The sequence below is a fragment of the Emys orbicularis genome, chromosome 5 (genome assembly GCF_028017835.1).
Source record: "Emys orbicularis isolate rEmyOrb1 chromosome 5, rEmyOrb1.hap1, whole genome shotgun sequence".
Lineage (NCBI taxonomy): Eukaryota > Metazoa > Chordata > Testudines > Emydidae > Emys > Emys orbicularis.
In genome coordinates this window covers 15,999,868-16,027,599 of record NC_088687.1, presented here as the reverse complement: position 1 = coordinate 16,027,599, position 27,732 = coordinate 15,999,868, and the positions used below count along the sequence as shown (strand labels likewise).

The 27,732-nt window shown below is 42.6% G+C and overlaps 2 protein-coding genes across 4 annotated transcripts in view; both read right to left on the bottom strand.

The window, feature by feature from the left end:
• Nucleotides 1–7,617, bottom strand: part of BMP2K (BMP2 inducible kinase) — a 119,317-nt gene extending 111,700 nt beyond the window's left edge. For all 3 annotated transcript variants that reach the window (XM_065404958.1, XM_065404960.1, XM_065404957.1), the window contains exon 1: nucleotides 7,464–7,617. In XM_065404958.1, coding sequence (XP_065261030.1) covers nucleotides 7,464–7,617 — 154 coding nt within the window. The remainder of the gene's footprint in view (nucleotides 1–7,463) is intronic.
• A 4,975-nt stretch (nucleotides 7,618–12,592) lies between these two features.
• Nucleotides 12,593–14,230, bottom strand: LOC135879219 (tigger transposable element derived 5-like). Its single transcript, XM_065405126.1, has one exon. The coding sequence runs from the start codon at nucleotides 14,228–14,230 to the stop codon at nucleotides 12,593–12,595; it is 1,638 nt and encodes a 545-aa protein (XP_065261198.1).
• Between the last annotated feature and the right edge of the window lie 13,502 nt (nucleotides 14,231–27,732).

Here is a 27,732-nt window from a genome sequence, read left to right as displayed (position 1 = left end):
GTGGTGCGCATCCTCACCAGGAGCACTTCCACCGACTGAAGAGGGCTGAGAGCCAGGGCTCTCAACTCCGTGCAGCTTCCCACCAGGAGTGGGAAGAGGGGGAGAAAAGAGGAGCCACCCGGGCTTCTTGCTTCCCGGAGTGGGGAGCCAGGCGAGCACAGCCAGATCGGAGCACCAGGGGCAGCCAGGCTCTAGCGTCCCAGCTTTCTTGTCAAATTTCAAGGCTCCAACATGGCAGCCAACAGCTGATGTAAGTAACGCAGTGTCTACAGAGATACTGCGTTGCCCTAATTACACTGACATAAGCCCTATGCCTCTCATGGAGGTGGAGTTGTTATGTTGGTGTAGCACAGTACTTACATTGGCGGGACAAGGCTGTACTGTGTACACTGACATAAATAGGTCAACGTAGGCTGCCTTACGTCAATCTGTGTAGTGCAGACCAGCCCTTAGTTTCCATTCAATATAGTAACCTAATTAAGGTGTAAAAATGAGGTAGCAGATGTGAACACATCCTCTGCCTGTAGGACCAAGAATGGTCAATACTAAGATTTTGATTCAGATTGAAAGCTAGAGAATACAAACATTTATCTGAGCATATCTGAAAATTTCCTTTCAAGTAACAAAGTCCACAGATTCATCACAACGGACACTTCAGCAGGCTTGCAGAACCAGACCTGCCCATCTCTGCCACCATCTCCTGAAGTTCCCTCCAGTTGAGAATTTCCACACTCAGATTAATTCAGCTCTGCTTTTCTAAATCATCTGTTTATCTTCATCGTGGGCCATAGTTTATTACTCAAAGAAAGGGAAAAAATTCAGGAAAGCACTGGTAGCTTTTCCTATTCTTCATTGTGCTATGGTCCACAGATCGATTATAATAGGATTTTCACAGCAGTATGCCTCCAGAATGAGAACCAAGACCATCTTTTAAATATGGTCATCCAGAACCAGCTACATTATATATTACCTACCCCAAACCTTGGTTAATTCAGAGTTATGATTGCCCAGTGCACCTTAACTTCACTTCCTGGCTTTCAAAGATTTGAGTGTAGATGAATCATCACTAGGTAACCTTAACTGTTAAAGAATTAATGAACTTGCACCACTAACTCTACCCTGCACCCCCATGAGGCACAGTAGATTTCAAGATACAAGTCAGCGTCTGAGTTTTAGAGCACTTATAGTCTTTTAAACAGTAAGTGACTCATCCTTAACTCTAGCAGAGCTGCTGCTCCACCATAATCCTCTTCCATCTTCCTCCGGGGACTAAGGCACAGGGAAGATTTGAAAAAAGGCACTGGCTAAAGATTGGATGACCAGTATGTAGAATATGGTGAATTTACATAATTGAAGCTAAGTGACTGCCCAAAAGATCTCAATTCAGGCTCAGACTCTTATCAATAAGACTGTCAATGCCCTTAAGGATTAGACTTTAATGCTTACCAAAGAATATTTCTGGAATTTAGTTGGGTAAAGAATGCTATGACCATTGTAAGGACTACTTGTTTAATTTTTAAAATACTGGGTCTCATCACAGGAAACTCACATCTCCAAAAATTTGTCTGAGTGCGGTTATTAATTATGAGGAAATATATTTTAGTGGAAAGTATAATGATACCTTCTGCAGCAGTTTGAGCCGGATACTGCTATAAGAAGCAGACTGAGGTTTTAAGGCAGTGCTCCATGATTTTGGAGGCTGAAAAAAGGGTTGTTGACTAGAGGAAACATTTAACGTTGGTGTTTGTGTAAAACTTCTCTTTCTTGAACACTATAACATTATACTAAGAGACTTGACCTTTTTGCTTGGACTCTCTTATACAACCACTTTAAAGTCCTTCTGGAAGAACTCAAAGGTATGTTTCATTCTTTGGGTATGTCTACACTACAGGATTAATCCGAATTTATATAATTCGAATTTAGGAAACCGATTTTATAAATTCGAATGTATTCGGCCACACTAGGCACCATTAATTCGGTGGTGTGCGTCCAAGCTACCGTAGTAGCATCGATTTCCAGAGCGTTGCATTGTGGGTAGCCAATAACATCTAATTGCCAATAACATCGAATTGCGGCCACACTAACCTTAATTCGGATTAACAATACCGATTTTGATGCTACTCCTCTCGTCGAGGAGGAGTACAGAAATCGAATTAAAGGGCTCTTTAATTCGAATTAAATGGCTTCGTTGTGTGGACGGGTCAAGCGTTAATTCGAATTAAAGCAGCTAAATCCGAATTAAAGTCGTAGTGTAGACCAGGCCTTTAACACAGTAATTAAACTAATCAACTTTGCACCACTCAGTAGAATAAGTTATTTGATGACTTCTTTTTAGCATTCATGAGAGAAATGATCATTTAAAGTTACCCATTTTGTACTGTCTGGTCCTAGAGAATTGTTTTTTGCAATAGCCGACGTCCACTGGGGGGGGGGTGCATTGGAAGGTCCATGCCAGGTTAATCAGTTCCGACAGCCATAGCCTCTTCAGCCAGGGTCGGGGTGGGAACAGTATCACTGCCATTCTTAACTACCCTTTATATCAGGGGTTCTCAAACTGGGGGTAGGGACCCCTCAGGGGGTCATGAGGTTATTACATGGGGGGGCCACAAGCCAGCCTCCACCTCAAACCCTGCTTTGCATTCAGCATTTATAATGGTGTTAAATATATAAAAATGTTTTTTTAATGTATAAGAGGGGGTCGCGCTCAGAGCTTGCTGTGTGAAAGGGTCGCCAGTACAAAAGTTTGAGAACCACTGCTTTATATGGTCCTGGGGAGCAGCAGGAAAGATGGGAAAGCATAAATCAGAAACATTGCCTAGCACTATGAGAAGTCATTCACACCACCTTATATCTTGGGTCCAGACATATGGAGAAGCCACAGAGAACTTTATTGGTTTCTTTGTATCTGGAAACAGCAAACAGCCCACCATGCTGATTTACGCATGAAGATATTTCTGGGTGAATGTCCCACTCTGCTTAATCCAATATTTACCATGTATGTTTCAGAATTCCATCTCCACCGAATAGGCAGTGCAGTGCGCACAGAAATAAGAAATTTTGCTCCACCCAGGACAGAAATTTCTCTCTCTCTGTCGGGTAAGACTGATCATGTTCTTGCTACTTTATTTATGAAAACTATACCAAACACAAAGTGTCATGACCAGAACATCCCTGAGAAGAACAGTGCGTTCAGATCTCATGAATCATTGTGTTCCAGCAGATGGATGCTGTTATCCCTTTCGGTACCCATCCCATTCCAAACAAACTTGCAATGCTATGAAGTCTAGCCACTTAAGTCACTGAAAGACTGGCAGCAGTCTCCTTGGCATTGTACCTCATTACAGTGAGGACATGTATATTACAGTGGCAAATCTAGTGAAGATTTGTTACTGTATGCTAGCAATTTATGTATTAGATAAACCTCTAAAATACCAATTTGCCACCTCCAAGGCACCAATCTTCCACTCACATGGAGCCTAACTGAAGTCAAGTTACTGCCTTTGTAATAGCCTTCAAACACTCAACCTGAAATATTAATTTTCAGAGTTTGAAATGTTTATCCAACACCTACTTATCCAACAACTAAGCCCATCAGCTCGGGTTAAAATATCTACACTGCCATTCCACACCATTTCAATTGGAAGAATAGACAGTTGTGTATTCAAATTGCAATGAATTCTAATTAAATTTCTATTTTATTAATTCCAGTTGCCCTAGACTAAAAGCTCTTTGAGGCATAGACTATATATCTTCCTGTGGGTTTATACAGGACCGAACACAATGGTGCCCCTAATCCTGACTAGAGTATTTAACAAAAATAGTAATGTTTGCTGAATAGTGTTTGACCAGCTGTAGACCTATCTGAATTAAAAAAATATTTGCCAAATAAATCAAACAAACAGATACCAGATCTTCTAACACAATGAGACTACAAACAGGACTGGGGTCTAGTAGGTTGCTACTGTCAAATAAATAATGCTCAGCTAAGCTAGCCCCCACACTTCCAGCTACTGCTAAAGGTGAAGGCATTGGGAGTCCCAGTAGGATGCTATCCTGGACCCCCCTCTGGGGCTCCATCTTTCATAGCCTCCAGCTAGTACAGGTCTGATCAGTGTGATAGCCTCCACCCCAAAGCTCTTCTGCCTGCTGCTCCTCTCAGCCAGCCTTTTCTTCCTTTTCCCCCCCAAGTCTCATACTACAGTCTCCATGGCTCCTGTTACAGTCGTCTCCTACAACTTTAGCTCTCTAAATCTCTTTTTAATCCTCTCCATTTACAGCTCCAGTGCTTGACCATTTCCAATGCTCATCCCAAGAAGCACTGAATTTAAATTGGCCTCATTCTTATCAGTTTCATCAGCATGTAAATTACTGTGAAAACTGACAAGAGTGGCTGAGATGGTATGCCTGCATTCAGAAAGGCAAGATAACCCTGCACCATATTAGGAACATTTTCTTCACAACTATAAGGACTAGAAACTTGCTTTTTACAGGAACGAGGATAAACGGAACCCTAGAGTTTGCAGTAGTACATAACACGATGAAAGGTTCCTACAGGCCCTTGTGCAAGTAGATTTTTTTTTAGCCCTGCTAATTTTTAATTCCAAATTTTCACTTTCATTTCTTTTGGCTTCAGGGGAAGGATTACAGATGCAGATCTCTTCAGAATGCCATTAACTATCAGTGCTGAGTACCAACGTTGAACATTATCTACTAACTTGGACTGTAAGTTTGACTTGAATGCTTTCTAATATACTGTAATCAGAACAAAAGCAGATAAACACACGAGGATGAAGTTATAGACATTATATTTTATGGCTAATGCAAAGTTACTTGATAACACAGCAGCCAACAAAAGGGACAGGCTACACACGTACTACTTTTCTGCAACCCTTAGGCTGATGTAGTATCCTAACATCATCCACCTTAAATAAGGGTACGTCTACACTTACCGGAGGGTCCGGCGGCAGGCAATCGATGTTCTGGGATCGATTTATCGCGTCTGGTTTAGACACGATAAATCGATCCCGGAAGTGCTCGCCGTCGACGCCGGTACTCCAGCTCGGCGAGAGGAGTACGCGGCATCGACGGGGGAGCCTGCCTGCCGCGTCTGGACCCGCGGTAAGTTCGGACTAAGGTACTTCGAATTCAGCTACGTTATTAACGTAGCTGAATTTTATTAATGTAGCTGAATTTGCGTACCTTAGTCCGAAGTGGGGGCTTAGTGGGGACCAGGCCCAAGAGTTTATATTTTTCTTAACTGACAATTTACAAATGAGATTACCAGAGTCCTCTTAAACATGTAAGCCTGAGCAAAGCACTATACAATTTCCCTGTTTTCTACCATGGGCCTATTTTAAGTCACCTCCTCAACTATTAGAGAAACATACCCCTACACAATTCCAAGACTGTATCCTGCAACAAGCCTTGCAGAGACAAATCCCTGTACTGAGCCCCATTGACTTCAATAAGGCAGCCATAAAAGGGTCCACCCGCATTGCTAGTTGTGGAATTGGTGTCCTAAAACTAATGAATGAGTACTCAACTCATTTCCAAAATGCAAAAGCAAAACTACCCATCTTCTCAATATTGAACACTAATTCAATTTTAGCTAAAGGGATGCTATCAACTTAAAAATCCTTTCACACAAAAGTATTTTTAATCCATTACAATAGATAAAGATATTAATTAAATCCATTACAATAGATAAAGATAGAAATTCCACTCTACTTTTTGCACTTCGCAGCACTTGATGTCTTGTCAGTATTCCTTTGTGTGGGTATTTTAAAAGGTTTCAATTCAAATATTAATAATAGGAAATTATTGCAAAATTTTTTGCACAAGAGCTAAAGAAAGATGCAGTAACAAACTATTCATTTCATATTTTTAAATCAAAAAGATCTCAAGATGACAGTGTCCCTTTCAGAGGGCACTAAAAGTCAGGGTAAGCAAGTTCTTCCTGCTTAGAATTCATATTTTTTAATAGACCATTCAAGGTTCTAAAGAGGATTCCCAGAATCCCACATACTTTTGAAAAAGTGAAAATTCCACAATAACATATTCCCATTGCAATCATATTTTTCAATATCATGAGCTAAACAGAGTACTCAGATCTACTATCAGTATCTGCAATGCTTCAGCTGTTTACCAATTCTCTCACTTTGAAATAAGGAAATCAATTTAGAGCCTATAAATGTTGTTTGGCATTAATAGCAATTTTAATAAATATATGCAAATGGTAATGAGAACATGCAAACCTACACAATTGCACACAACACTTGGGTTGAGAGTTATACATACATTAGACTTATGTGCATATGCTGGCAAATTTTCATGGTTACTTTCCGACAATAAACTTTAACATGATTTTATTCACTTTACTGTTTTCAAATTTTGCAAGAATACCACACAGCATAGGTGTATTGCAAATACAAAACTGGCCTTATGTCCAACCATCTGAGAAGGGAATTATACAGTATTCTTCATAGTGTAGAGTGTACATAAATATTTAGCTAAGAGTAAGTACTATACTGGTTATTCCCACAATAAGAACCCAAATCTGATACCAGTCCAGATTACCTATGTTATTTAGTTTACTAAAATGCATAGCATAAATGACAAAATATTGCCTATTCAGAGCTTTTGTTGTCCAAGATAACTTAATATCAATTGCAGGTTTACCAATACAAGCAGCATGCTAATAATGATAGAATAATTAATCAAATATTGTTGCAAGGTGAAAGACAGGAGTCCTACTGCATATAAAGCTGCAAACACCACACATTTATTGCTGATCCAAGTACAAGTCTGTTGAATTCCAGAAGTTGGGCCTTAATATCAGCTTCATTTAGAATTACTTAGCAAAAAGGACAAACATCTTATACATGCCAATTCTCTGGCATTGGTTACTGTACACTACACACATTCTCTGAAACACCATTTGATTTGACCCAATGAATATCAGATCCCAGAACAGCATGCCACTCGCTAGGCGATTTCATACTGGTTTACTGGTGACAATATGCCAGGAAACTATGTAACCCCATAATGAGGCCAATGCACCAGCCAATCGTTTAAAAAAAAAAAAATCACTAACCGGCTTATAATGTGTAAGCAGCAATTTAGAGTCTGGGAACGAGAGCCAGGGGGAGAAAAAAAGGGATCCAAAGGTCTCAGACTTCGCCCAGCGTGGGGCGCAAAGGGAGATTTCTGTCCCCAACTTTTTAGCCCTCCCTACGGGAACCCCCTTCATTGGCTCTGCAGGGCTCCTGCTTCCCAGCCCCGCTTCCCTCCCGCGGGGGCATGGGCTGGCACTTGTGGCCCTGGGAAAGGAGCGCGATGGGGGCTGAGCCGTCCTGCCCCGCCGATCCCCCCCGGGCATCTCCACCGAGAGGGTGGGGGCTTTGCCCTGGCATTGCCCCCCTCCACCACCACCACCACCACCGCCCGGGGCCTGCCCCCGTTACCTTCCGCCAGCAGATCCTCCAGGGTGACCTGGTACCGTCCCACCACGAACACCCGGCCCGCGGCTGCCGCTCCGCCCGCGCCGCCGGAGCCAGCGCACGTCGTCCCGCCGCCGCCGCTCCCCTCGGCCTTGGGCATGCGAGAGAACTTCTTCATGGCGAGCGGCCGGCCCGCGGCGGGCTGAGGATGGAGCCGGAGAAGCGCGGGCAGTGCCCGGGAGCGGAGGGGGAAGCGCTGCTCGGGGAACCGCTCGCCGCTGCCAGGAGCCGGGCTGCGAGCCTCACATTCCGCCCGCGGGGAGCTGCCCGCGCTGGGCTCCTCCTGCCGCGGCTGCCCCCGCCCCGCAAGGCAGCGGCACCGCAGCCGGGGGGTGGGAAGCGCCGGGCCCCGCTGCGCCCCTTTGCTCCCGCTGCCGCAGGGCCAGGAGCGACGCTGCGCGGCGAGGACACGGCGCGGACTTTGCGCCCAGCTCACACGCAGCAGCAGCAGCACGTCACCGCCGAGCCGAGCACCCAGCGATCTGCAAGGGACCAGGCGCCTCGCCTCGCCTGTGCTGGGCTGTATGCGGTGAGGGGCGCAGGCGCACTCCTCCGGCTCGTCCCACTCCCCGCCCCGCGGCCGGAAGTGAGGTCGCCAGGCCTGGCCAGCACGTGGGGGGAGGGAGAGGCGGAGAAGGCTCGCGCCGCCCTTTGAGAGCCTTGGCCGTCGTTTAAAAGGTTGATGCTGGACCCCGCCTGCCGTTAGTGAGGAACGACCGTTTCGAATGCTGGAGGAGCGGGGGTTCGAGCCCCAAGGGAGGCTGGCGCGCGCAAGGATGGCCCTGCAGCCCAGCCCAGCCCTGCCTCTAGGCAAAGGGGAGAGCTGCCTTTCCCCAGCCAATGCTTAATTTGTAATGAAAGTGGGGCTCAGCCATTTTTTTTTTTAACATTCATAACTGGTGCAGCAATCCCAGAGGTGCCAGCCAGGCTATGAACTGCCAAGCCTAGAGGTGCCGGGGATCAAGCCCTGGCACACATTAACCACTGTCCCCAGCCAAAGCCTAGGACAGGACCTGCAGGCATACAGTTATTCTTGGCGGCAACGGCCCTCTCCTTTCAATCCCAGCTGCTGGCACATCCAAGCGCCTGTGAACGGGACATTGCAAGCCATCATTTTTTGGCTCCTGGGTGGAGCTGGTCAAAAATTGGCATCGTTTTCCATAATTGTTTGCAGGAAAGGAAAAAAGGGTTGTGAAACTTTCAACCTGCAATGAAGGAGAGAAAAAACTTAGCCAAGATGAGGGGAAGCCCATCTACTACGGTGATGAAGGTGGTTTAATCGCCTGCATAGACAAGAAGAACTAGCTGACTCAGAAAAAAGTGTCATCACAGTTAGAGGTCTATAAAATCGTGAGTGGTGTGAGCAAGAAAGTGTTATTGACCCTTTCGCACAATACAAAAACCTAGGGGTCACCCAATTAAATTAATAGGCAACTGGTTTAAAACTAACATGAGGAAGTACTTTTTCACACAATACACAATTTAACCTGTGGAACTCACTGCCAGGTGATGTTATAAAGGCCAAAAGTATAACTGGGTTCATAAAAGAACTAGATATGTTCATGGCAGATAGGCCCATAAATGGCTATTAGCCAAGATGGTCAGTCATGCAACCCCATGCTCAGGGCAATCCTAAACCTCTGACTGCCAGAAGCCAGATGTGGAAGACAGGTGAATCACTCCAAAATTGCCCTGTTCTGTGCACTCTCCCTGAAGCTCTGGTACTGGCCACTGCGGGGGACAGGATATGGCTAGATGGACCATTGATCTGACCCCATATAGCCATTCTCTTGTGTACGCTGGATCCCCAACATCACTTCCTGCAGCATCTAGGTGTTCCATGGAGCTCTTTGATCCAAGTACTGACCCAGCCTGACTGCTTATGCTGAGGGAGATGACAGGATCCTTACACAAAGTGATATGGCTGCAGGCATATCTTTCTCTAGAGATTCCCATAATACAAATGCAGATGACATGCAAGTTGCCTTTTTCAGAGGTTGGTATCATACTAGTAAAATATTTGGTGTGGGAGCCACTGTCAGTTCCTTTAATGCACAAATACATCCACATTTTTTAGCTCTATAGTCCAATTCTGACAGTAGCATATAACACCTGATGCTGAGATACCTAGGATAGCAGTGTTAGTTGCCAGTTCCTTAAAGAATCTTTTGATATACCAGAAACTTGACATCTTTCAGATAGTCTTTCTTCCCTCTCAATTTTCCGATGAATAGCAGAGAGGCACGCTGAGTCTACTTAGATTTCTCAATTTCCCACTGGCAGGTGACCTAAAGAGGAGGATTGGACAGAGCCAGTGCAAGGAAGGGGAGGGGAAGGGAGAGCAGGGGATGGAGCAAAATGAGGCACAACACACAGGTGGGGATGATGAGTGATGTAGAAGAGTGGGTGGGCTGAAGAATTACCCAGCAACTGGAAGAGGCAAGATAATAAGGAGGCTGGACTATAGGGTAGAGAGAGACCAGTTGTAAAGGAAGTGGGTGAGGGGAATGGAGCAGAGGAGTGGACCAAAGCAGCATTGCCAACGCTCACAATTTTAGCTTGAGTCTTGCAATATTTGTCTTTTCTTAAAACTCCAGCTCCTGGAATCATGTGATGATGGGAAAATACAAGCTTTCATTTTTAAAAAAAAGTTTCTAGCCTTTAAAGTTATGGAGTAATCACCGAAAATGTGTACCCTGGAGGCTTAAAAACTTTAAAGCAAACAAAAGGCCAAATTTGACTATTTTTAAAATCTCATGATTTATAAGATGCTCCAAAAATTATGAGATTTTGATTCATGGTTCTTTAAAGGCTAGGTTCAGCAATACCAAGGATTGCAGAAAATGAAACTTTTTTAACAAGAATGTATAATTGCAGACAACTGGAATGTAAATTACTGCACTTAATGCTCTTATTTAGTTAATGAGTAGATCTGGAAACCTGTACTATAGCTGGGTCCAGAAATACAAATCCCCAATTTTTTAAGTGTACACAGCAGAAGCTGTGTTTTTAGATTCAAGATTTCTTAACAGTGAATATGGATTATACCATGTAAAGTGTCATTGACATTTTTTGTAAAGTGCTTTGAGATCTACTGATAAAGAGCACTATATAGGAGCTAGGTATTATTATTGTTTTATCATCATGCAAGAACATTTGAAAGTTGCTATAATGTCAGATGTTTTCCATATGCTGATATCAGGTGTGGAGTTAGGAACATGCTGACATCATCCTCTCCTCTCTATACTGTTTAACACTCCAAACCTCTTCAGTTTTGTTTCTTTCTGTTTTCTAAGCATCTCTCTCCCAAATGTAAATTCTTTCCCTCATATGGTTCATAAAATGGTTTAAACTCAGTCCCAACAAAATCAAATAAACCTTCCCCCACAAATGTTTGTAACGCTCTTAAAGGAAAATAAAACAAAAATCCCCAGAGGCAGTCCTTCTCTGAAGTCTTCTTTGTGTAGATATTAGTTCTTACGAATGTCTGCCTGCTGTTTTCTTCCTGGACAATCTTTTCCTCATACTAAATTCCCAGTCTGCTTACTGGAAACAAATGAAAATAAAATGTTTAACTATTCAAAAATCTGTTTTTACTTTACTAAAACTGTCTTCTCTCTCTCTCTCTCTCTCTTTGTTAAAGCTCCTTAAATTATACTTCGTCTCATACTCAAAATGTAGGATTTTGCCTTCGTACTATAGACTAACTGGTGTGCAGAGGCCATAGCGGCAATATCTGCATGCTATTATGCCAGTTCATTTATAATACATGACGGTTATTCTATCTTTTGATAGTTTGGTTAGTCTGAACAAGAGAATTTCAAGAGAAAAGTCTCATCATAAGCATTATTTTCACTTTTCTACTCTTATCTCACTGTTTTATGTTTGTTTTCTTTCTAGTCCGTAGGAACCCTGAGAACCATCATCTACACAAAGAAGCAGCTATACAATCTCCCCACCCCAGTAAATACTGTTTCTCAGTTCCTTGCTGATGACCCTGATTTAGCCTGTTTTAGATACAGTTACCAACACCAATCCAAATGTTTACTGATGAAGGAAGGGAGGAAAAACCCAAGAGACAAGTGAGCTTTTCTAATATAAAGTAAATACCTTAACTCCAACACTCAGCAGCAAGAAGGAAAGTTGCTGTTTTTTTGTTTTGTTTTGGGGGTTTGGGGTTTGTTTTTAAATGTATACAAAATATCAAATATCTGGTACATTGTGAGGCTACTGTGAAAAAAACGGTATGGATGAAATTCACTCCTTTGCAAAGGGCCAACACAAGACCCACTGGTCTGCATAAAGTCTTACTTTAGACTAGACTTGGCAGAGTTTGATTTTTTTTAGATAATTTGGACAGATAATATCAATGTTTATTTTTAAACATTTTTATTTTGTCAATTTAAATTTTCACAGTTGTGGGAAACTGTGTGTGTGTGTGGGGGGGGGGGGGGTCAGACTAATGACAGTAGACATTGAAATCCAAATGTTAAAGCTTTAGAATCATTAAAACACAAATTGTGAACATCACAGGTCAAAATATACAAAGTGAGTATCCTAAAATCAAACTCGAATAAGTTCTCAAGCAGCATTTTTATTATTTTGCCTATTTGTAAATTTCAGTTATCATCAATGGAAATATTTTTTCATTGGTTTGTGTATAGAGAAATCAACATTTACTGACATTTACCAATAAAAATTGAATCCTTCCAAGCCTACTTAATACTTACTTTGAGGGCTTACATGGTGTATAGGCCTCATGCTGGCCTTACAAACGGGAATTTCAAACCCTGTCAGTGTCAACCCCATCTGTTCTAAACATGAAATAAAGCTATAACGCGATAATTGGGGTCCAAAAAATTTGATCGCGATAAATGCAGGGTCGCTTTATAGTGGGGTTACGAAAATTTACCATTTCAAGCCGGTCAGTTTAAGTCTTGTAAAAAAACCAACTGTTATCCCAGCGTGTTTTAAACACAAAAGTAGTCATTTCATTACATGTACATGAAAGAAACATGTGAAATCGACTATACTAATCATTGCACAGAGTGCAAAGTCAATCTGGTTGCATGACTCCATAATTTTAAATTTCATCACTTCTTAAAAAAGCTATCTAGTGTGATCTGCTTATTTGCCGCGGACTGTTGGCTTCTAGCAAAGTCAAGAATGCTTCTGAGTTGGAGGATTTTGACGCTGTCCACGTCTTGAGTTTCCAGCCACCTCAAACTGGCTTCTAGGTGCTTTACTGCCTCGGAAACTTTTGGTGGGGGAGTTGAGGTGCCATCGTCGTCATCGTCATTAGCGCCACTGGTTTCAGGCTCTGGTGGTGCAGCTTCATTCTTCCCGCTGACATTTGCAACAATTTCGTCATCTGAGATGTGTTCATATATGGGGCAGATGTCATCTGCTGAAAACCAGTTGAGGGTATCATGATGACTGTGCTCATATTCTCTGAGTGCTTCTTCGGCTAAATGTACGTTGTCTTCAATGAATCTTGTAAATTCAGGCTCGTCGTCGTTACCATCATCGTGTGTAGATGACGGGAAAGCTGGACCAAGACCCTTTATCCAGCATCGTTCAATGCAACGTGCAGAGATAGCATCCCAGGCTTTCCTGACGAGGTGACAGACTTCTTTCAAGTTGAGTGACGCCAGTGATGTGTCGACGGAGGAGTTGTTCTCCGCTACCATCCGCTTGATCATTTCACGACGATAGTTTTGCTTAAATACCGATATGATGCCTTGGTCCAGTGGCTGGATTTCTGACGTAGTGTTCTTCGGGAGATAAGAGACTTTAATCTTGCTGTCACGACTGACAAGATTTTCCGCTAGGGGGTGGGCAGGGCAATTATCCAGCAGGAGGAGAGCTTTTTCCTCCTGATTGAGTTTTCGCAAATGAGCCCAAACGGCTGGCACAAAAGTTTTATGGAACCAGTCTTCAAATATGGAGCTATTCATCCATGCATTCTTGCTGTTGGTGTATTCAAAGGGAAGGGCCTTCATATTAACATGATGAAAACATCTGGGAGACCTTGCTTTTCCGATCATCAGAGGTCTGACTTTGTGGCTTCCAGACTTGTTGACGCAAAACAAGAGAGTGACTCGGTCCTTCCTCTGCTTAAAGCCTTCTTGTCTGTGACTATCAGTCCTGGTTGCGAGGGTGCGATCGGGTAACATTTTAAAGCATAAACCAGTCTCGTCGCAGTTGTAAACTTGATCGGCCATGTAGCAACCTTCCTCCAGCAACTTTTTAAGCTCAGTTGGGTAGGAATCGGCAGCCTCTTTATCAGCTGAGCGGATTTCCCCAGACACAAGAACTTGGCTTATAGTGTGCCTTTTCTTGAATCTGTCCAGCCAGCCGTTACTCGCCTTAAATTTGGATTCATTTCCATTGATAAGGCAATCAAATTTCTCTGCTTGAGCTTTCAGAATAGGGCCAGAAATGGGAACTCCTTCTGAGCGAGCCTGGACAAACCATTGGTACAAGGCTGAATCTAGACTTTCGTCATTAGCAAACTTGACCTTTTTACGCTGTAAACCAGTTTCCTCTTCAAGAATGCAGGGTAGGCTACAGAGCGTTTCTTCTTCTTTTTTCCACCCTCGCAGAGTGGATTCGCTAATTCCTAGATCTCTAGCAAGCTGAGTTTGTTGTTTGCCCTTCTTTAGTTGATCCAGGTCGTACAATTTCTCTTGGGCAGAAAACGACTTGCGTTTGCGAACTGGTGTATCCATAACGGTAAAATATTTTTTAAAATATAGGAAATTAATAACAAGTTCATAGGCAAACACCATACACATGTACAACCTGAGAACTAAGTGCAATGGGCCTGCAATGGCCACGAGTCACTTTATCCTATAAGACTGGAAGAACACGGTTTATTTATAAATGGCGTAAAAAAAAGTATTCCGGCAAAACGCGAACAGTATTACGGCCTTAAAGGGGAGCCAACTTATGATCACGTTATATCCGAATTCGCATTATCGCGGGGCGCGTTATTGCGAGGTTTGACTGTACTAGGATATAGAAAATCTGAAAAATGGACCTAAAAGGCATAAATGGCTGTATTCAGCCTTGATGTAAGTACGTGCAAGTCTCATTGATATTGAAGTCAGGAGCCATTGACTTCAATGGAAGATTTGCCCATTCATATGCCCATTCATTCATAAATTTCTTGTTGAGATTACAGCCCAGATAAGGACAAGGGAATGCAGGGCAATTCGCATCTGTTCGTAGGGCCATAGGGGAAATATCAGTGGATGAAATGTTTGCAAGAATCTCCTTAGCGTATGTGCAACGTGCCTCAGGTGGCACATGACTAGGATTCATCACCGAATTTCGTCCCATGGTTGGATCATTAGCTTACCCAGGCCAGTACTGACTGAGAGTGCAACGTGAACGCTGCTCCATGCCCCCCTTTGCAATGAAGTCAGGAATTTGATGGAGGATATAATGGACTGGAAAATTACTTTGGTGCGGGTCCTGCAAGCTGTTTCACGGGGGTGGATCCCGTGGCCTAACTGGAGCAGCTTGCAGAATTGGAGCTGTCAAGGCTGTATCCCCACTTTGAACTTTAGGGTACAAGAGTGGGGGCCTGCATGAGGACTTCTAAGCTTAACTACCAGCTTAGTTCTGGTCCGCTGCCACCATTCCCTACCCTGGGAAGCTTTTAGAAACCTCTCACTAATTCCCTGGTGAATACAGATCCAAACTCCTTGGATCTTAAACAAGGAGAAATTGACCCTTCCCCCCTCCTTCCTTTCACCAACTCCTGGTGAATACAGATCCAAACCCCCTTGGATCTTAAAACAAGGAGAAATTGACCCTTCCCCCCCCTTCCCCCCTCCTTCCTTTCACCAACTCCTGGTGAATACAGATCCAAACCCCCTTGGATCTTAAAACAAGGAGAAATCAATCAGGTTCTTAAAAAGAAGGCTTTTAATTAAAGAAAAAAGTAAAAATCATCTCTGTAAAATCAGTATGGAAAATAACTTTACAGGGTAATCACTTAAAGAGCTCAGAGGACCCCCCTCTGTCTTAGGTTCAAAGTACAGCAAACAAAGAGAAACACTCTAGTAAAAGGTACATTTACAAGTTGAGAAAACAAAGTAAAACTAAGACCCCTTGCCTGGCTTTTTTACTTACAAGTTTGAAATATGAGAGACTTGTTTAGAAAGATGGGGAGAACCTGGATTGATGGCTGGTCCCTCTCAGTCCCAAGAGCGAACCACCCCTTAAAACAAAGAGCACACACAAAAGCCTTCCCCCCCCCAAGATTTGAAAGTATCTTGTCCCCTTATTGGTCCTTTGGGTCAGGTGTCAGCCAGGTTACCCGAGCTTCTTAACCCTTTACAGGTAAAAGGATTTGGAGTCTCTGGCCAGGAGGGATTCCACAGCACTGTACACAGGAGAGCTGCCACCCTTCCCTTTATAGTTATGACAGGAGCCTTAGATGCCAAACCAGAATCCTTTAATAGTTCTATTGGAAAAGCTGGAAATTTGGAAATTAAATAAGTAAGATCAAGGATAGAACTGAGTATCAGTTCTCTTTTTGAAGCTATATGGGTGGATCCTACAAGACTCTGAGCACTCTGACCCCAATCCAGCAAAGCACTTAAGTTTTCATTTTAAGCTTCACCTCAGTAGCACTACTCACATGCTGAAAGTCAGGGCCAGGCAATCTGGGACCCTAGGAACACCTCTTGCTCTTCCCCCATGGCCCCACCCCCAGTCCCTGTCCCTCTTCTTCCAATGAGACAGGGGCAGTGGCATGGGGCCCCCTTGTAATCTCAAGAGTGGCAGTAAGGTTCCTCTCTTCACCCACCCCTAGAGAGGCAGGGGTGGCAATGTGATCTTTGATCACATGACTCCAGGAATTGGGGCCCTATAAGCACAAGTGTATTGTGCCTATCCCTTACCCGGCCTTGTTTACAGTTAAGCATCTGCTTAATTGTTTTACTGGATTGAGGATAGAGTGATCAAACCCATATCTAGAGTTGGAGAGTATGAGGAAGCATGATAAATAATCTTATAAAAACACCAGTCAACTTTATTTCCTTTGCTACTGAAATGGAATTAGATATGCAAGTATTCAGTTAATGTTGAATACTATGTTCATAAATGGCTCATGTGCACAAAATGATTATATATATATATGTGTTAAGACAGAAAGAAGAATTTAAAAGCCCCATAGTGGTTAGGGACTGGGATTCGTGGCTCTGACACAGGCTTTGTCTATATTCTTCGGCAAGTCATTCAGGGACTTTAAAAAAAAAAAATCAGTGAAACCACTTGCAGAGTAAGATCCTACTCAGAATAGGGATGGCAATCAGATCCAGAATTCTTTGAGATGCTAGATAGAGGATACTATAGAAGTGCAAAGTATTGGTATTGTTTTTACTCCCATTTTAAGACACCAGTGCAGTGATCACATTGTTATATGTGGCTACATTAAGACCTAGAATATGATTCCAAGAATTATTCATACATATAACATGCAGAAGTTTAAAATGTCTAGTTTATGTTAAAATTAATTTGCTCAGATGATAATTTATTTTGATTATAAATAAATGTCAAAACAAATCTCTGCTATATCTGTCATACACTGTGATGATTGTGATTCTAGATCACAGTTCTTGTTCATTTGGTAACAAAGGGCCAAATGCTTCTCACCTTATGAGAGTTTTCTTAGTAAAGGTGAAACAATACATACAATTAAAATCAGGAATTCTGTTGATATGGATAACTACTAGTGCAAAACACAGTCAGTTTCTTCATTCAGTTAAAATCTCAGGCTGGTATTATAGTTTCATTTTATGTATATTATTTAAACATTTTCTAGTTCCATAGTCAGACTCTTGATTTCATTTTTTCCTCCCTTTACATTCCAGTTTATTCATCCTCTATTATAATTTTTATCCTCTGTCCTGCCCCCCCACGCTCTATATGATTTAGTCATCTCATTCTTACCAATAACCTCATCCTGACAGTCATTTTTCCTTAAAAATTTGCATGATTAAAGGTATAGAACACAATTTTGATTATGTCCTTAAAATACACTTCCTCTATGGAGTCTTTCAAAACAAATGCACCAAGCTAACCATATTAATAAAAACAAGCCCATGTCTGCAATCTTTTGAAGCTGTACCTTTTCCAATTAGCAGTTAGTGAAATATACTGCTTGTCCCCCCAAACTGTGGTCCATGGTCTGTGGAGTACCTGCTAATGGTCCATGGAAAGCTGACTGGTAATATGATGCTGACTCCCCTTATTTCCAACTGCAAAATTACTTTACAAGAAAACTGAAATACATTGAATACATTACTATTATCCTTCTCTATCACTAGCTGCTATGTTTGCCACAGCTGAGGGAATGAATGGAAGGAGGGGGGGTGCAGTGTAGTGGTCAGCGCAGTTGGGAATGGGAATGAAGGTGGTATGCATGATCACAAATGGAAGTGAGGCATCCACAAGACAACCTCTATTAACATGTTGCCCCATCCACATGCGGAAAAAGTTTGAGATCCCTGCTCTGTCTAATTTAAAACATAAGCACCATAGGTGCATGGGCTGTGGGGCATGAAGTCCATGTGGCTGTGACAATTTACAGCTGTTGAGGATCTGCTCCTTGTCGTTTTCTCTGTAACGTACAGGTCCAAGGACATTAGTGTCCTTCAATGAAGGATGATGTTATGTTTTATGTCACTTTTTTATGTTGACCTGTAATGAAGGATAATGAGTGTAGCCATTAGAGGATGGAGAGGTTACTAGAATGAATCAAAGTATCACCAGATATGCTTAATAAATCTATACAAGTTCATAAGTCACAAAAGTAAAGCTTGAGTACTTTGTTAATTTCAGTAGATTACTGACTATTGCGGCCTTCATTTATATACACTTGAAATACACATACATTATTTAATATCAGTAAAAGAAATCCATGGTGCCACTGAAAACTGCCAGAGGCTCTGATATGCCCTGAAGCTACTTGGAACAGTAAGAAACATGGAATGGCCATAGCACCTTTGAAGAGCACTTGAGGTGCAAAAAACCCATTTTGTTTTTCCATCATATTCTTTTTATCAGAAGACGGCTGGTTTTGCTTTTATATCTGTTCTGTGAAATGTTTGATGACCTCTTTTATTATGTACTTTTCAAATATCAGGAAAAAAATCCTGGCACCAGCACAGCTACAACAACACTGCATAGAGCAAAGTACATAGTGAAACTACAAAATATTGTTAGTAATCAGACCTAATGACAAATATGTACATTTTTAATATAGTACTATAAGCATTAGAAAACATTTTGGAAGCTGAGAGTCTGAGCACAACAAATTACTTCTTAGCTAATCAAGAGCATCACTTTGTATGCTTTCAAGATAGGCAAAAACACAAAACAAATCTGTGTCATACACATGCATGACACCATAAAGAACCATTGGCTTAATCTTGTAAAGTACTGAATGCCCTCAGTTCCCACTGTATTCCCAAGCACCTGGTTGGAAGAGGCCTCAAATTATCATGACTTTAATTTTTACTTTACTGTATCAACTGTGGAAATTAATTTATTAAAAACTGGATTTTGGAACTTTAATAATTTGTTTTCAAAACACATTAAAAGCAGCTTTAACTATACTAGGAAAAAGGAGCAGTGTGACAAAATATATATATACGAGAACACCTGTGAGTGTGTGTGTTAAAGTTCTATCTGTCAGCTGAGCTCAGCAAAAATAAAGCATGCTTCAGATTCACTATATAAACTGGATAGAAAGAGGATTCAAACAAACAATTCTGCCTGGCTAATATTCAGGGCATACATTCACCAGGAAGGCTTTTTACATTCCAATAAAAATTGCATCATCCATTAAAAAAACCCCGCTGCCTATTTTTTTCTCGTTTTCAGTTTATAGTAACAATAATAAACCTCTCTGCAGGAACTTGGGCCATCAGCTCCTCCCAGCCTTTTATTTGTTCCTAAGAAATGCTCTGCACCCAAGTCATTATTGTTTAACTAGAGTACTGATGCATAATACTGTACTAACATGCTGCTGCACTTTCCATCTTTACAAAGACTAGTGAGTTAATTCTCACCATGCCCTTGTGAGGTGGTGAGTAACATAGGTGTGCCAAGTCATGGGCACAGCCCCGGTAAACATGATTTTTGCTGACAACAGCAGACAGGCGCTAAGAGAGAAGATCAGCACTTGTAGTTGTAACTTCTGGGCTTGGCTGGCTGGCCAGCCAGCAGCTGTCTCTGCCTCTATAGGAACCTCAAACTGAGGCAGGGTTTACTGTTCAAATGTTTGCACTCTAGGTTTATTTTCACCAGATAAGCATTTAAGGTGGGATCTTCAGAAGTACTAATCATTGTACCTTACTTGTGTAATACAACATGGCTTCTTGGTGATAAGTAACAGTCAGCATGGATTTGTCAAGAACAAATTGTGTCAAACCAACCGGATAGCTTTCTTTGACAGGGTAATGAGCCTTGTGGATGTGGGGAGGCGGTAGATGTGGTATATCTTGACTTTAGTAAAGCTTTCGGTACTGTCTCTCATGACCTTCTCATAAACAAACTAGGGAAATGCAAACTAGATGGAGCTACCATAAGGTGGGTGCAAAACGGGTTGGAAAATGGTTCCCAGAGAGTAGTTATCAGTGGCTGATAGTCATGCTGGAAGGACATAACGAGTGGGGTCCCGCAGGGATGGGTTCTGGGTCCTGTTCTATTCAATATCTTCATCAATAATTTAGATAATGGCATAGAGAGTACACTTATAAAGTTTGTGGACGATTCCAAGCTGGGAGGGGTTGCAAATGCTTTGGAGGATAGGATTAAAATTCAAAATGATCTGGACAAACTGGAGAAATGGTTTGAAGTAAATAGGATGAAATTCAATAAGGACAAATGCAAAGTACTCCATTTAAGACGGAACAATCAGTTGAACACATACAAAATGGGAAATGACTGCCTAGGAAGGAGTACTGCGGAAAGGGATCTGGGGGTTCCAGTGGACCACAAGTTAAATATGAGTCAACAGTGTAACGCTGTTGCAAAAAAAGTGAACATCATTCTGGGATTTATTAGCAGGAGTGTTGTAAGCAAGACACGAGAAGTAATTCTTCCGCTCTACTCTGCTGATTAGGCCTCAGCTGGAGTATTGTGTCCAGTTCTGGGTGCCACATTTTAGGAAGGATGTGGACAAATTGGAGAGAGTCCAGAGAAGAGCGACAAAAATGATTAAAGGTCTAGAAAACATGACCTATGAGGGAAGATTGAAAAAATTGGGTTTGTTTAGTCTGGAAAAGAGAAGACTGAGAGGGGACACGATAACAGTTTTCAAGTACGTAAAAGGTTGTTACAAGAAGGAGGGAGAAAAATTGTTTTTCTTAACCTCTGAGGATAGTACAAGAAGCAATGGGCTTAAATTGCAGCAAGGGAGGTTTAAATTGGACATTAGGAAAAACTTCCTAACTTTCAGGGTAGTTAAGCACTGGAATAAATTGTCTAGGGAGCTTGTGGAATCTTCATCATTGGAGGTTTTTAAGAGCAAGTTAGACAAACACTTGTCAGGAATGGTCTAGATCAGGGATTGGCACGCGGCCTGTCAGGGAAATCCGCTGGCAGCCCAGGATGGTTTGTTTACCTGCAGCATCTGCAGGTTCGGCCGATCGCAGCTCCGACTGGCTGCGGTTCACCATTCCAGGTCAATGGGGGCTGCGGGAAGCAGCAGCCAGCACATCCCTCGGCCCACGCCGCTTCCCACAGCCCCCATTGGCCTGGAACGGCGAACCGCAGCCAGTGGGAGCTGTGATGAGCCGAATCTGCAGACGCTGCAGGTAAACAAACCGTCCCAGCCCGCCAGCGGATTTCCCTGGCGGGCTGCGTGCCAAAGGTTGCCGATCCCTGGTCTAGATAATATGTAGTCCTGCCATGAGTGCAGGGGACTGGACTAGATGACCTCTCAAGGTCCCTTCCAGTCCTATGATTCACTATTCCAAATCTCCTGGACTGTGTAATGAGCATTTCCCCCCATAATCTGGTCATTAGCCTCTGATCGTTTGTCAAATTATAGCATTAGACAAGAGGAGGTCAACTAGCCTAGATAGTCCATCCTCCCAGTCTTCATGATTATGGGCCACCTAGTGACCTGTGGCACATGCCCACATATGGGAATATGGGCCATAAAGCACCCACTCACTCCCTGTGCATACTGCCCACGCTGTGGTTAGCAATGCAAAACAGGGAGCGAATCTTTCACTGGGTAGCTACCCCCCTTCTCCCCCATATAGTGTGGAGTAGGGAGCTGGCATAGGGGAGCGGGTGTAGTCTTGACTATGGCCTCTAAAACATACCTGTCAGCACAGCATGGAGGGGCAAGTAAGTTGCACCAGCTAAAGTGCTGATGCAGGTTACTTCCCCGCTGGAGCAAGGGGGAAACTCTGAGTCACAATTTGTCCCTGGTTTGCTCCTAGGAGCAGCACAACTATGTACTGCACCTTTTTCAGGGTCCATGATAGATGATCTAACCCGAAAGGAACCTTATTGCTTAATATCATTTATCGGGGATGCAAATACTGCCTGTAACAAGCACAGACAGTGCTTTGTCTCATTAATTGATACAGAGAATTTTGTATCATTTCAGGAGCTAGCATCTTGATCCACAGCTTTTTTACTTCATTACTTGCACTACATGTGACAAACCTACATCTGCATCCAAAACGAGAAAAAGTTTAAGCATAATAAAACCAAACTAGACTTCAGAAATATTGGCCAACATTTTCAAACCTAGATGCCTAAACATAGGCCACGTCTACACTACAAAGTTAAGTCGACTTCGTGTACGTCCACTTGCCTGCCTCCCATTCTCCTCCTCAACATCAACAACGTCCTTCTCGTTGTTGCCCGAGGTGGCCCAGGACGCCTGGGAGGAATGCATGCTGCCTTTTGGGGTAGTGGTGGGGTCGCCACCGAGAGTCACATGCAGCTCCTTGTAAAAGCGGCATGTCTGTGCGGCAGAACCAGAACGACTGTTCGCCTCCTTGTCTTCTGGTACGCTTGCCGAAGCTCCTTTATTTTCACTCAGCACTGCTGCGTGTCCCTCGTGTAACCCTTCTCCCCCATGTCCCGTGCGATCTTGGCATAGTTGTCAGCATTTCTACTGCTGGATCGGAGCTCTGCCTGCACAGACTCTTCTCCCCACACAGCGATGAGATCCACCACTTCCTGTGTACTCCATGCTGGAGCACGTTTGCGGCCTTGAGTCTCCATGATCAGCTGTGCTGGCAAGCTCTCCACGGTGATCAAACAGGAAATGAAAATTCAAAAGTTCCCGGGGCTTTAACAGGGGAATGGCTGCTTCCTGTGTGCCTGGCTGACATGCAGTGGAGCTGAAAGTGCTCTCCAGAGTGGTCACAGCAGAGCACTGTGGGACATCTCCTGGAGGCCAATTCATTTGAATTACACAACTCAGTTTCTACACTATCCCCATGTCGACCCGTGGATGTCAAATCAAGCACTACACCTCTCGCTGAGGTGGAGTACAAAAGTTGACTTTACTGGCCACTTAGGTCAGTGGAAGGGACTCGGTAGTGTAGCCACATACATTATTAGATTGACTTATCGCGGCTTATGCCGACCTAAGTTTGTAGTGAAGACCAGGACTTAGGTTCCTAAGTCCATCTTTTGGCTCCTAAATAAAAGTGGCCTGATTTTCAGAAGCGCGGAAACTATAGGTGCTCGGCACCTTTGCAAATCAAGCCACTTTCATCTAGGTGCCAAAATATAGCTGTAGTAGCCTAACCATATGGAGGATGGTTATTTATTTGTATCGCTGTAGCACATAGGAGCCCCAGTCACAGACCAGGACCCTGTTCTGGATGCTGTTCAAACACAGAACAAAAGGATAGATCCCTACCCCCAAAGAGCCAGGTGTGATCATTTCTTAAAAGGATGGTTCCAAAGAAAACATTTTGGCCATTCAGACTAACCAAATTAATCCATTAAAAAAAAAAAAAAAAAAGCCCAGCAGTTGAAATCCCCATTCAAAATCTTCACACAATCTTTGTTGTTCACAGTGAAATATTTCTCGGAGGCTCTCAAAGAGCTAAATAAACTCTGTCTGCCACTGGTAAGTAACTACTATGATCTCCATCTTACTGAGGGGGAAATGTAACCGGAGAGGTTACGTGGTATTCATATACTAAGATGGTTGAGGTATAGGAATCTAAATACAATCGAAAGTGACAATCCCACTGCCGCTGGGGGAATGAGTAAGTGTCAGTCAGAAATAGCATTCATGTGTCCTTGGTTCCCAGTCCTGGGACTGAACTCTTACGGCTTGTCTACACACAGGCATTGTACCAATGTAATTAAATCAATTTAGAAACCAATTCAATTAAATCAGTGCAGTCCATTTGTGCGGACAGTCTTAAATCCATGTCTAAACTGATTCAGTCAAGTCAGTTCAGCTTGTGTGTGCAGATAAAGGCTTTAGTTGAGACTCTTGTATGAGCAACTCACATGTGACCCAAGAGCTGTCATCTTAATAGGAAGTGGCCTGTGTTTCCTCTCCAGAAGTGAAAATGCAACCTTACAATGAAAAAAGTCACATTTTCTTATACTGGTATTCTAAAAATCAGACCGAGTGAATGTTTTAATCCGTTTCAGTTAAAAAGACTAAGTTAAAAAAAAATTTTTTAATGTTCCTACGTCCAAAATTACAGCAGCAAAATCCATTCCTATGGCCTTAGGTAACATTGCTGGGAATTCTTGTAGATTGCCCAGTGAAAACCTCTGTGCAGTACAAAGAGGTATGGAAAGATTTTTCTATAAAGAAAGTTTAAAAAGACTGGGCTGGTTGCTTTAGACAGAAAATGAATGAGGGCCTGTTACTGATACACAAAATTATGAGCAGCATATAGAAGGTAATTTGAGTACTCCGATTTACTCCTTTTTCATAATCAAGAACAAAACACCATTCGAGGAAACTGAAAGGCAACACATTTTAAATTAATCGTTATTTTTTGCACACAATACAAGACTAATCTGTAGAACTCATTGCTACAGAATTAATGAGGCCAAAGGCTTAGTTGGATTCAAAGAAGATATTTATTTGGGTAATCAGAATTACCACACTTACATTAGATACATTTAAAAATTAATAAAGGCTATAAATCCCCCATGCTTCGGACCACATCTCATGGAGTTGGGAAGAAACTTCCCTGTGTATAGGCAGGTATTTCCATAATTGTCCTCTAAATGTTTTCTTGTACCTTCCTTTGAAGCAGCTGGTACTGCTTACTGTTAGAGTCTAGATGGATCACTGATTGCATTGGACATGACAGTTTTATGTTATTTTTCCAGAAGAGACACTGGAATACTCATATAAGCATCTAATCTATTTGCTGAGCATCTATATATGCTTTATAATTAAGGAATAACTAGATATTTTTTAAAAAGTCATGAGAATGGCAAATGTACGTAGATCAGATTTTTGTTTTATCACTTATTAGGAGAAAAATGTTTTATTGTTTTCACACCTTTTCATTATATTGCATACAGTTTGTGCAATCAAACTAAATTTCACAGTTATATATTACTTAGTTCATACTCAGCAATCCAGCAAATACGGTTTACAAAAGCGTTTTCAAGCCACTATATTATTATGAAGTCATTATTTTCTGCTAAGTGGCTATTCTAGTTTGCTGATAAGAAAAACGAAAGTCATGACACAGGAAAGAGGAAGCCAGTAAATACCATTTGCTTCTTTCTGTAAATGGAAGGAAAAGGAATGCTTACAGCAACTACATGTAAGTTAACCATCAGTGGTCAAGAAGTAATGATGGTGTCACATGAGGAGGCAGAAGTGAGCCTATTAATTAGAAGATCCTGATTAGTTTACACTGAAGTCTGGGAGAGCCTTATTTTAAAATGACCTTGTTCCTCATATTATGATCCAAATCCTATTCTAAGGGTATGTCTACACCAGAAAACTTCTGAAGAAAAACAAAGGTTGTGTAGTCAGACAGAGAAAAATCAAGACATGCACAAATAAGGGCAAACATTCAACCTTTGCCCCTTTGCACACATGCATTATAATATTCTGTTTAATTAAGGGCTAGATTATCACTGGCACCACACAGCTGCACAAGGAGCTAAGGGTGTGGGAGGGGGGCAGGGTGAGTAAGGCCCTGCCTTGTACAGTGTATTTGTACGTTGAGTTGTAGCGTGAGATGGAAAATATACTCCACACAGCTACTACTCTCCCCGCATCCTCTGTGCAGGAAGGTGGGAAAGGACAGGGTAAGACTAAGCAAAGCTTGGCTCTGACCCCACAATGTGCTGGTCAGCATAACTGCACCTGCATGCGGGGTAATGGTCACTGCATTTGTATAGACCAGGGGTCGGCAACCTTTCAGAAGTGATGTGCCGAGTCTTCATTTATTCACTCTGATTTAAGGTTTCGCGTTCCAGTAAAACATTTTAACGTTTTTAGAAGGTCTCTTTCTAGAAGTCTATAATATATAACTAACCTATTGTATGTAAAGTAAATAAGGTTTTTAAAATGTTTAAGAAGCTTCATTTAAAATTGAATTAAAATGCAGAGCCCCCCGGACTGGTGGCCAGGACCCAGGCAGTGTGCGTGCCACTGAAAATCAGCTCACGTGCCGCCTTCGGCATGCGTGCCATAGTTTGCCTACCCCGGTATAGACCCAGCATTGTTTACTTCCGGCTCAGAGCAGCAGGGGAGACCCCTTGTGTGTTGGAGCGTAACAATCTGCTTCCTGGACATCTCCTTGCTCAGGGCAGATCGCAAAGTGACAATCTAACCCTGAGTAACCACACGCTTTTTCAAATACTGGAGTACCTTTTTATTGTGCACTTTTAATGTTCCTTTCTGATCATGACACATGGAGCCAAATCTTGCTCTGTTACCCTGGTGTAAATTCAAAGCAATTCCATCCAGATTAGATGCTAGGGGAGATTTTCAAAGGCACAAAGGGGAGTTGAGCTTCTGAAAATCACCCCCAGTATTAAAATGCACAAGTGCAAGGTGGCAAAGTTAAGATTGAAAGCTCACCCTAAACTATGGGTTTCTTGACTTTTGTCTGCTAAATAGCCCAGCTTTGATTTTTCACAATCAGCTTTTTTTGCCAGGAATGCCTACTGTGAATATATGCAGGTGTACATGCAACTCTGTATGTGAGTTAACATTGCTATGAGAATCTTTGCTTTTTAGTATCTTAACTTCTCGGGCTGAGAGCAATGCTATATATGTTCAAACTTAATACTGTGTTACAAAGGTTTTCCTTTTATTATATGTAATTGGAATATGATATTCATTAGGTAACATACAGAACTCTACGAAGACATCTTAGAGTACCTGATAATGCAGAGTACAGGGACTTAAAAAAATTCCATCTTAAATGTTATCAGTTGATTAAAAGAGCTTTCATTTCAATTGTTAACATACGTTCACCAAGGCTGGCTAGCAAGAATTTTCATTTTTTATATTTTTACTTGTTCAAATTGCAAAGCTACGAACAATTCTACAGCCCATGTAATAGAGGGAGGGCAGAAATACAAATTGATACAGGGCTTCATTACACCTGTATGACAGAAGTCACAGATATACGCTACGGCTCTATAATAACCTTAGGAAATGGAATAAAAGGCCAAAGCACTGCAGATGCTCATACAAATAATCCCAGTGAAGTCAGTGGGACTACCCATGTGAATAAAAGCTACTTGTGAAGATAAGGATTTGCAGGATCAGGCCTTGTGGGAGAGAAGTCTGTTTCATCCTTTCACGGCAAATTGTCAATCCTTGGAAAATTCATTCCAAGGAGATGGTATTTCTAGGGGTGAAAGTAACTTAAAGGATTTACCAGTAAGCCGGAGTCCTGAGCAGGGCATGGCCTCAACTGGAAGAGGCGGGGGCTTTCAAGATTGAAAGGCCCTGGGGCTCCAGGTGTGGCTGGGAGCCCCAGGGCCTTTAAATCACCCCGGAGCTACCAGCTGCAGAGGTGGCTGGGAGCCCCGGGGCTTAGGGGTGAATTAAAGGGCCCGGGGATCTGGCCGCCGCGGAGCTCCAGGCCCTTTAAATTACCGTGGGAGCACTGCCGCCGCTACCCCGGGAAGGCAGGGCTCGGGCTAGGGCTGGGGTAGCGGCGGCAGGGCTCCGGCAGCGATTTAAAGGGCCCGGGGCTCCCCGCAGCGGCTGGAGCCTTGG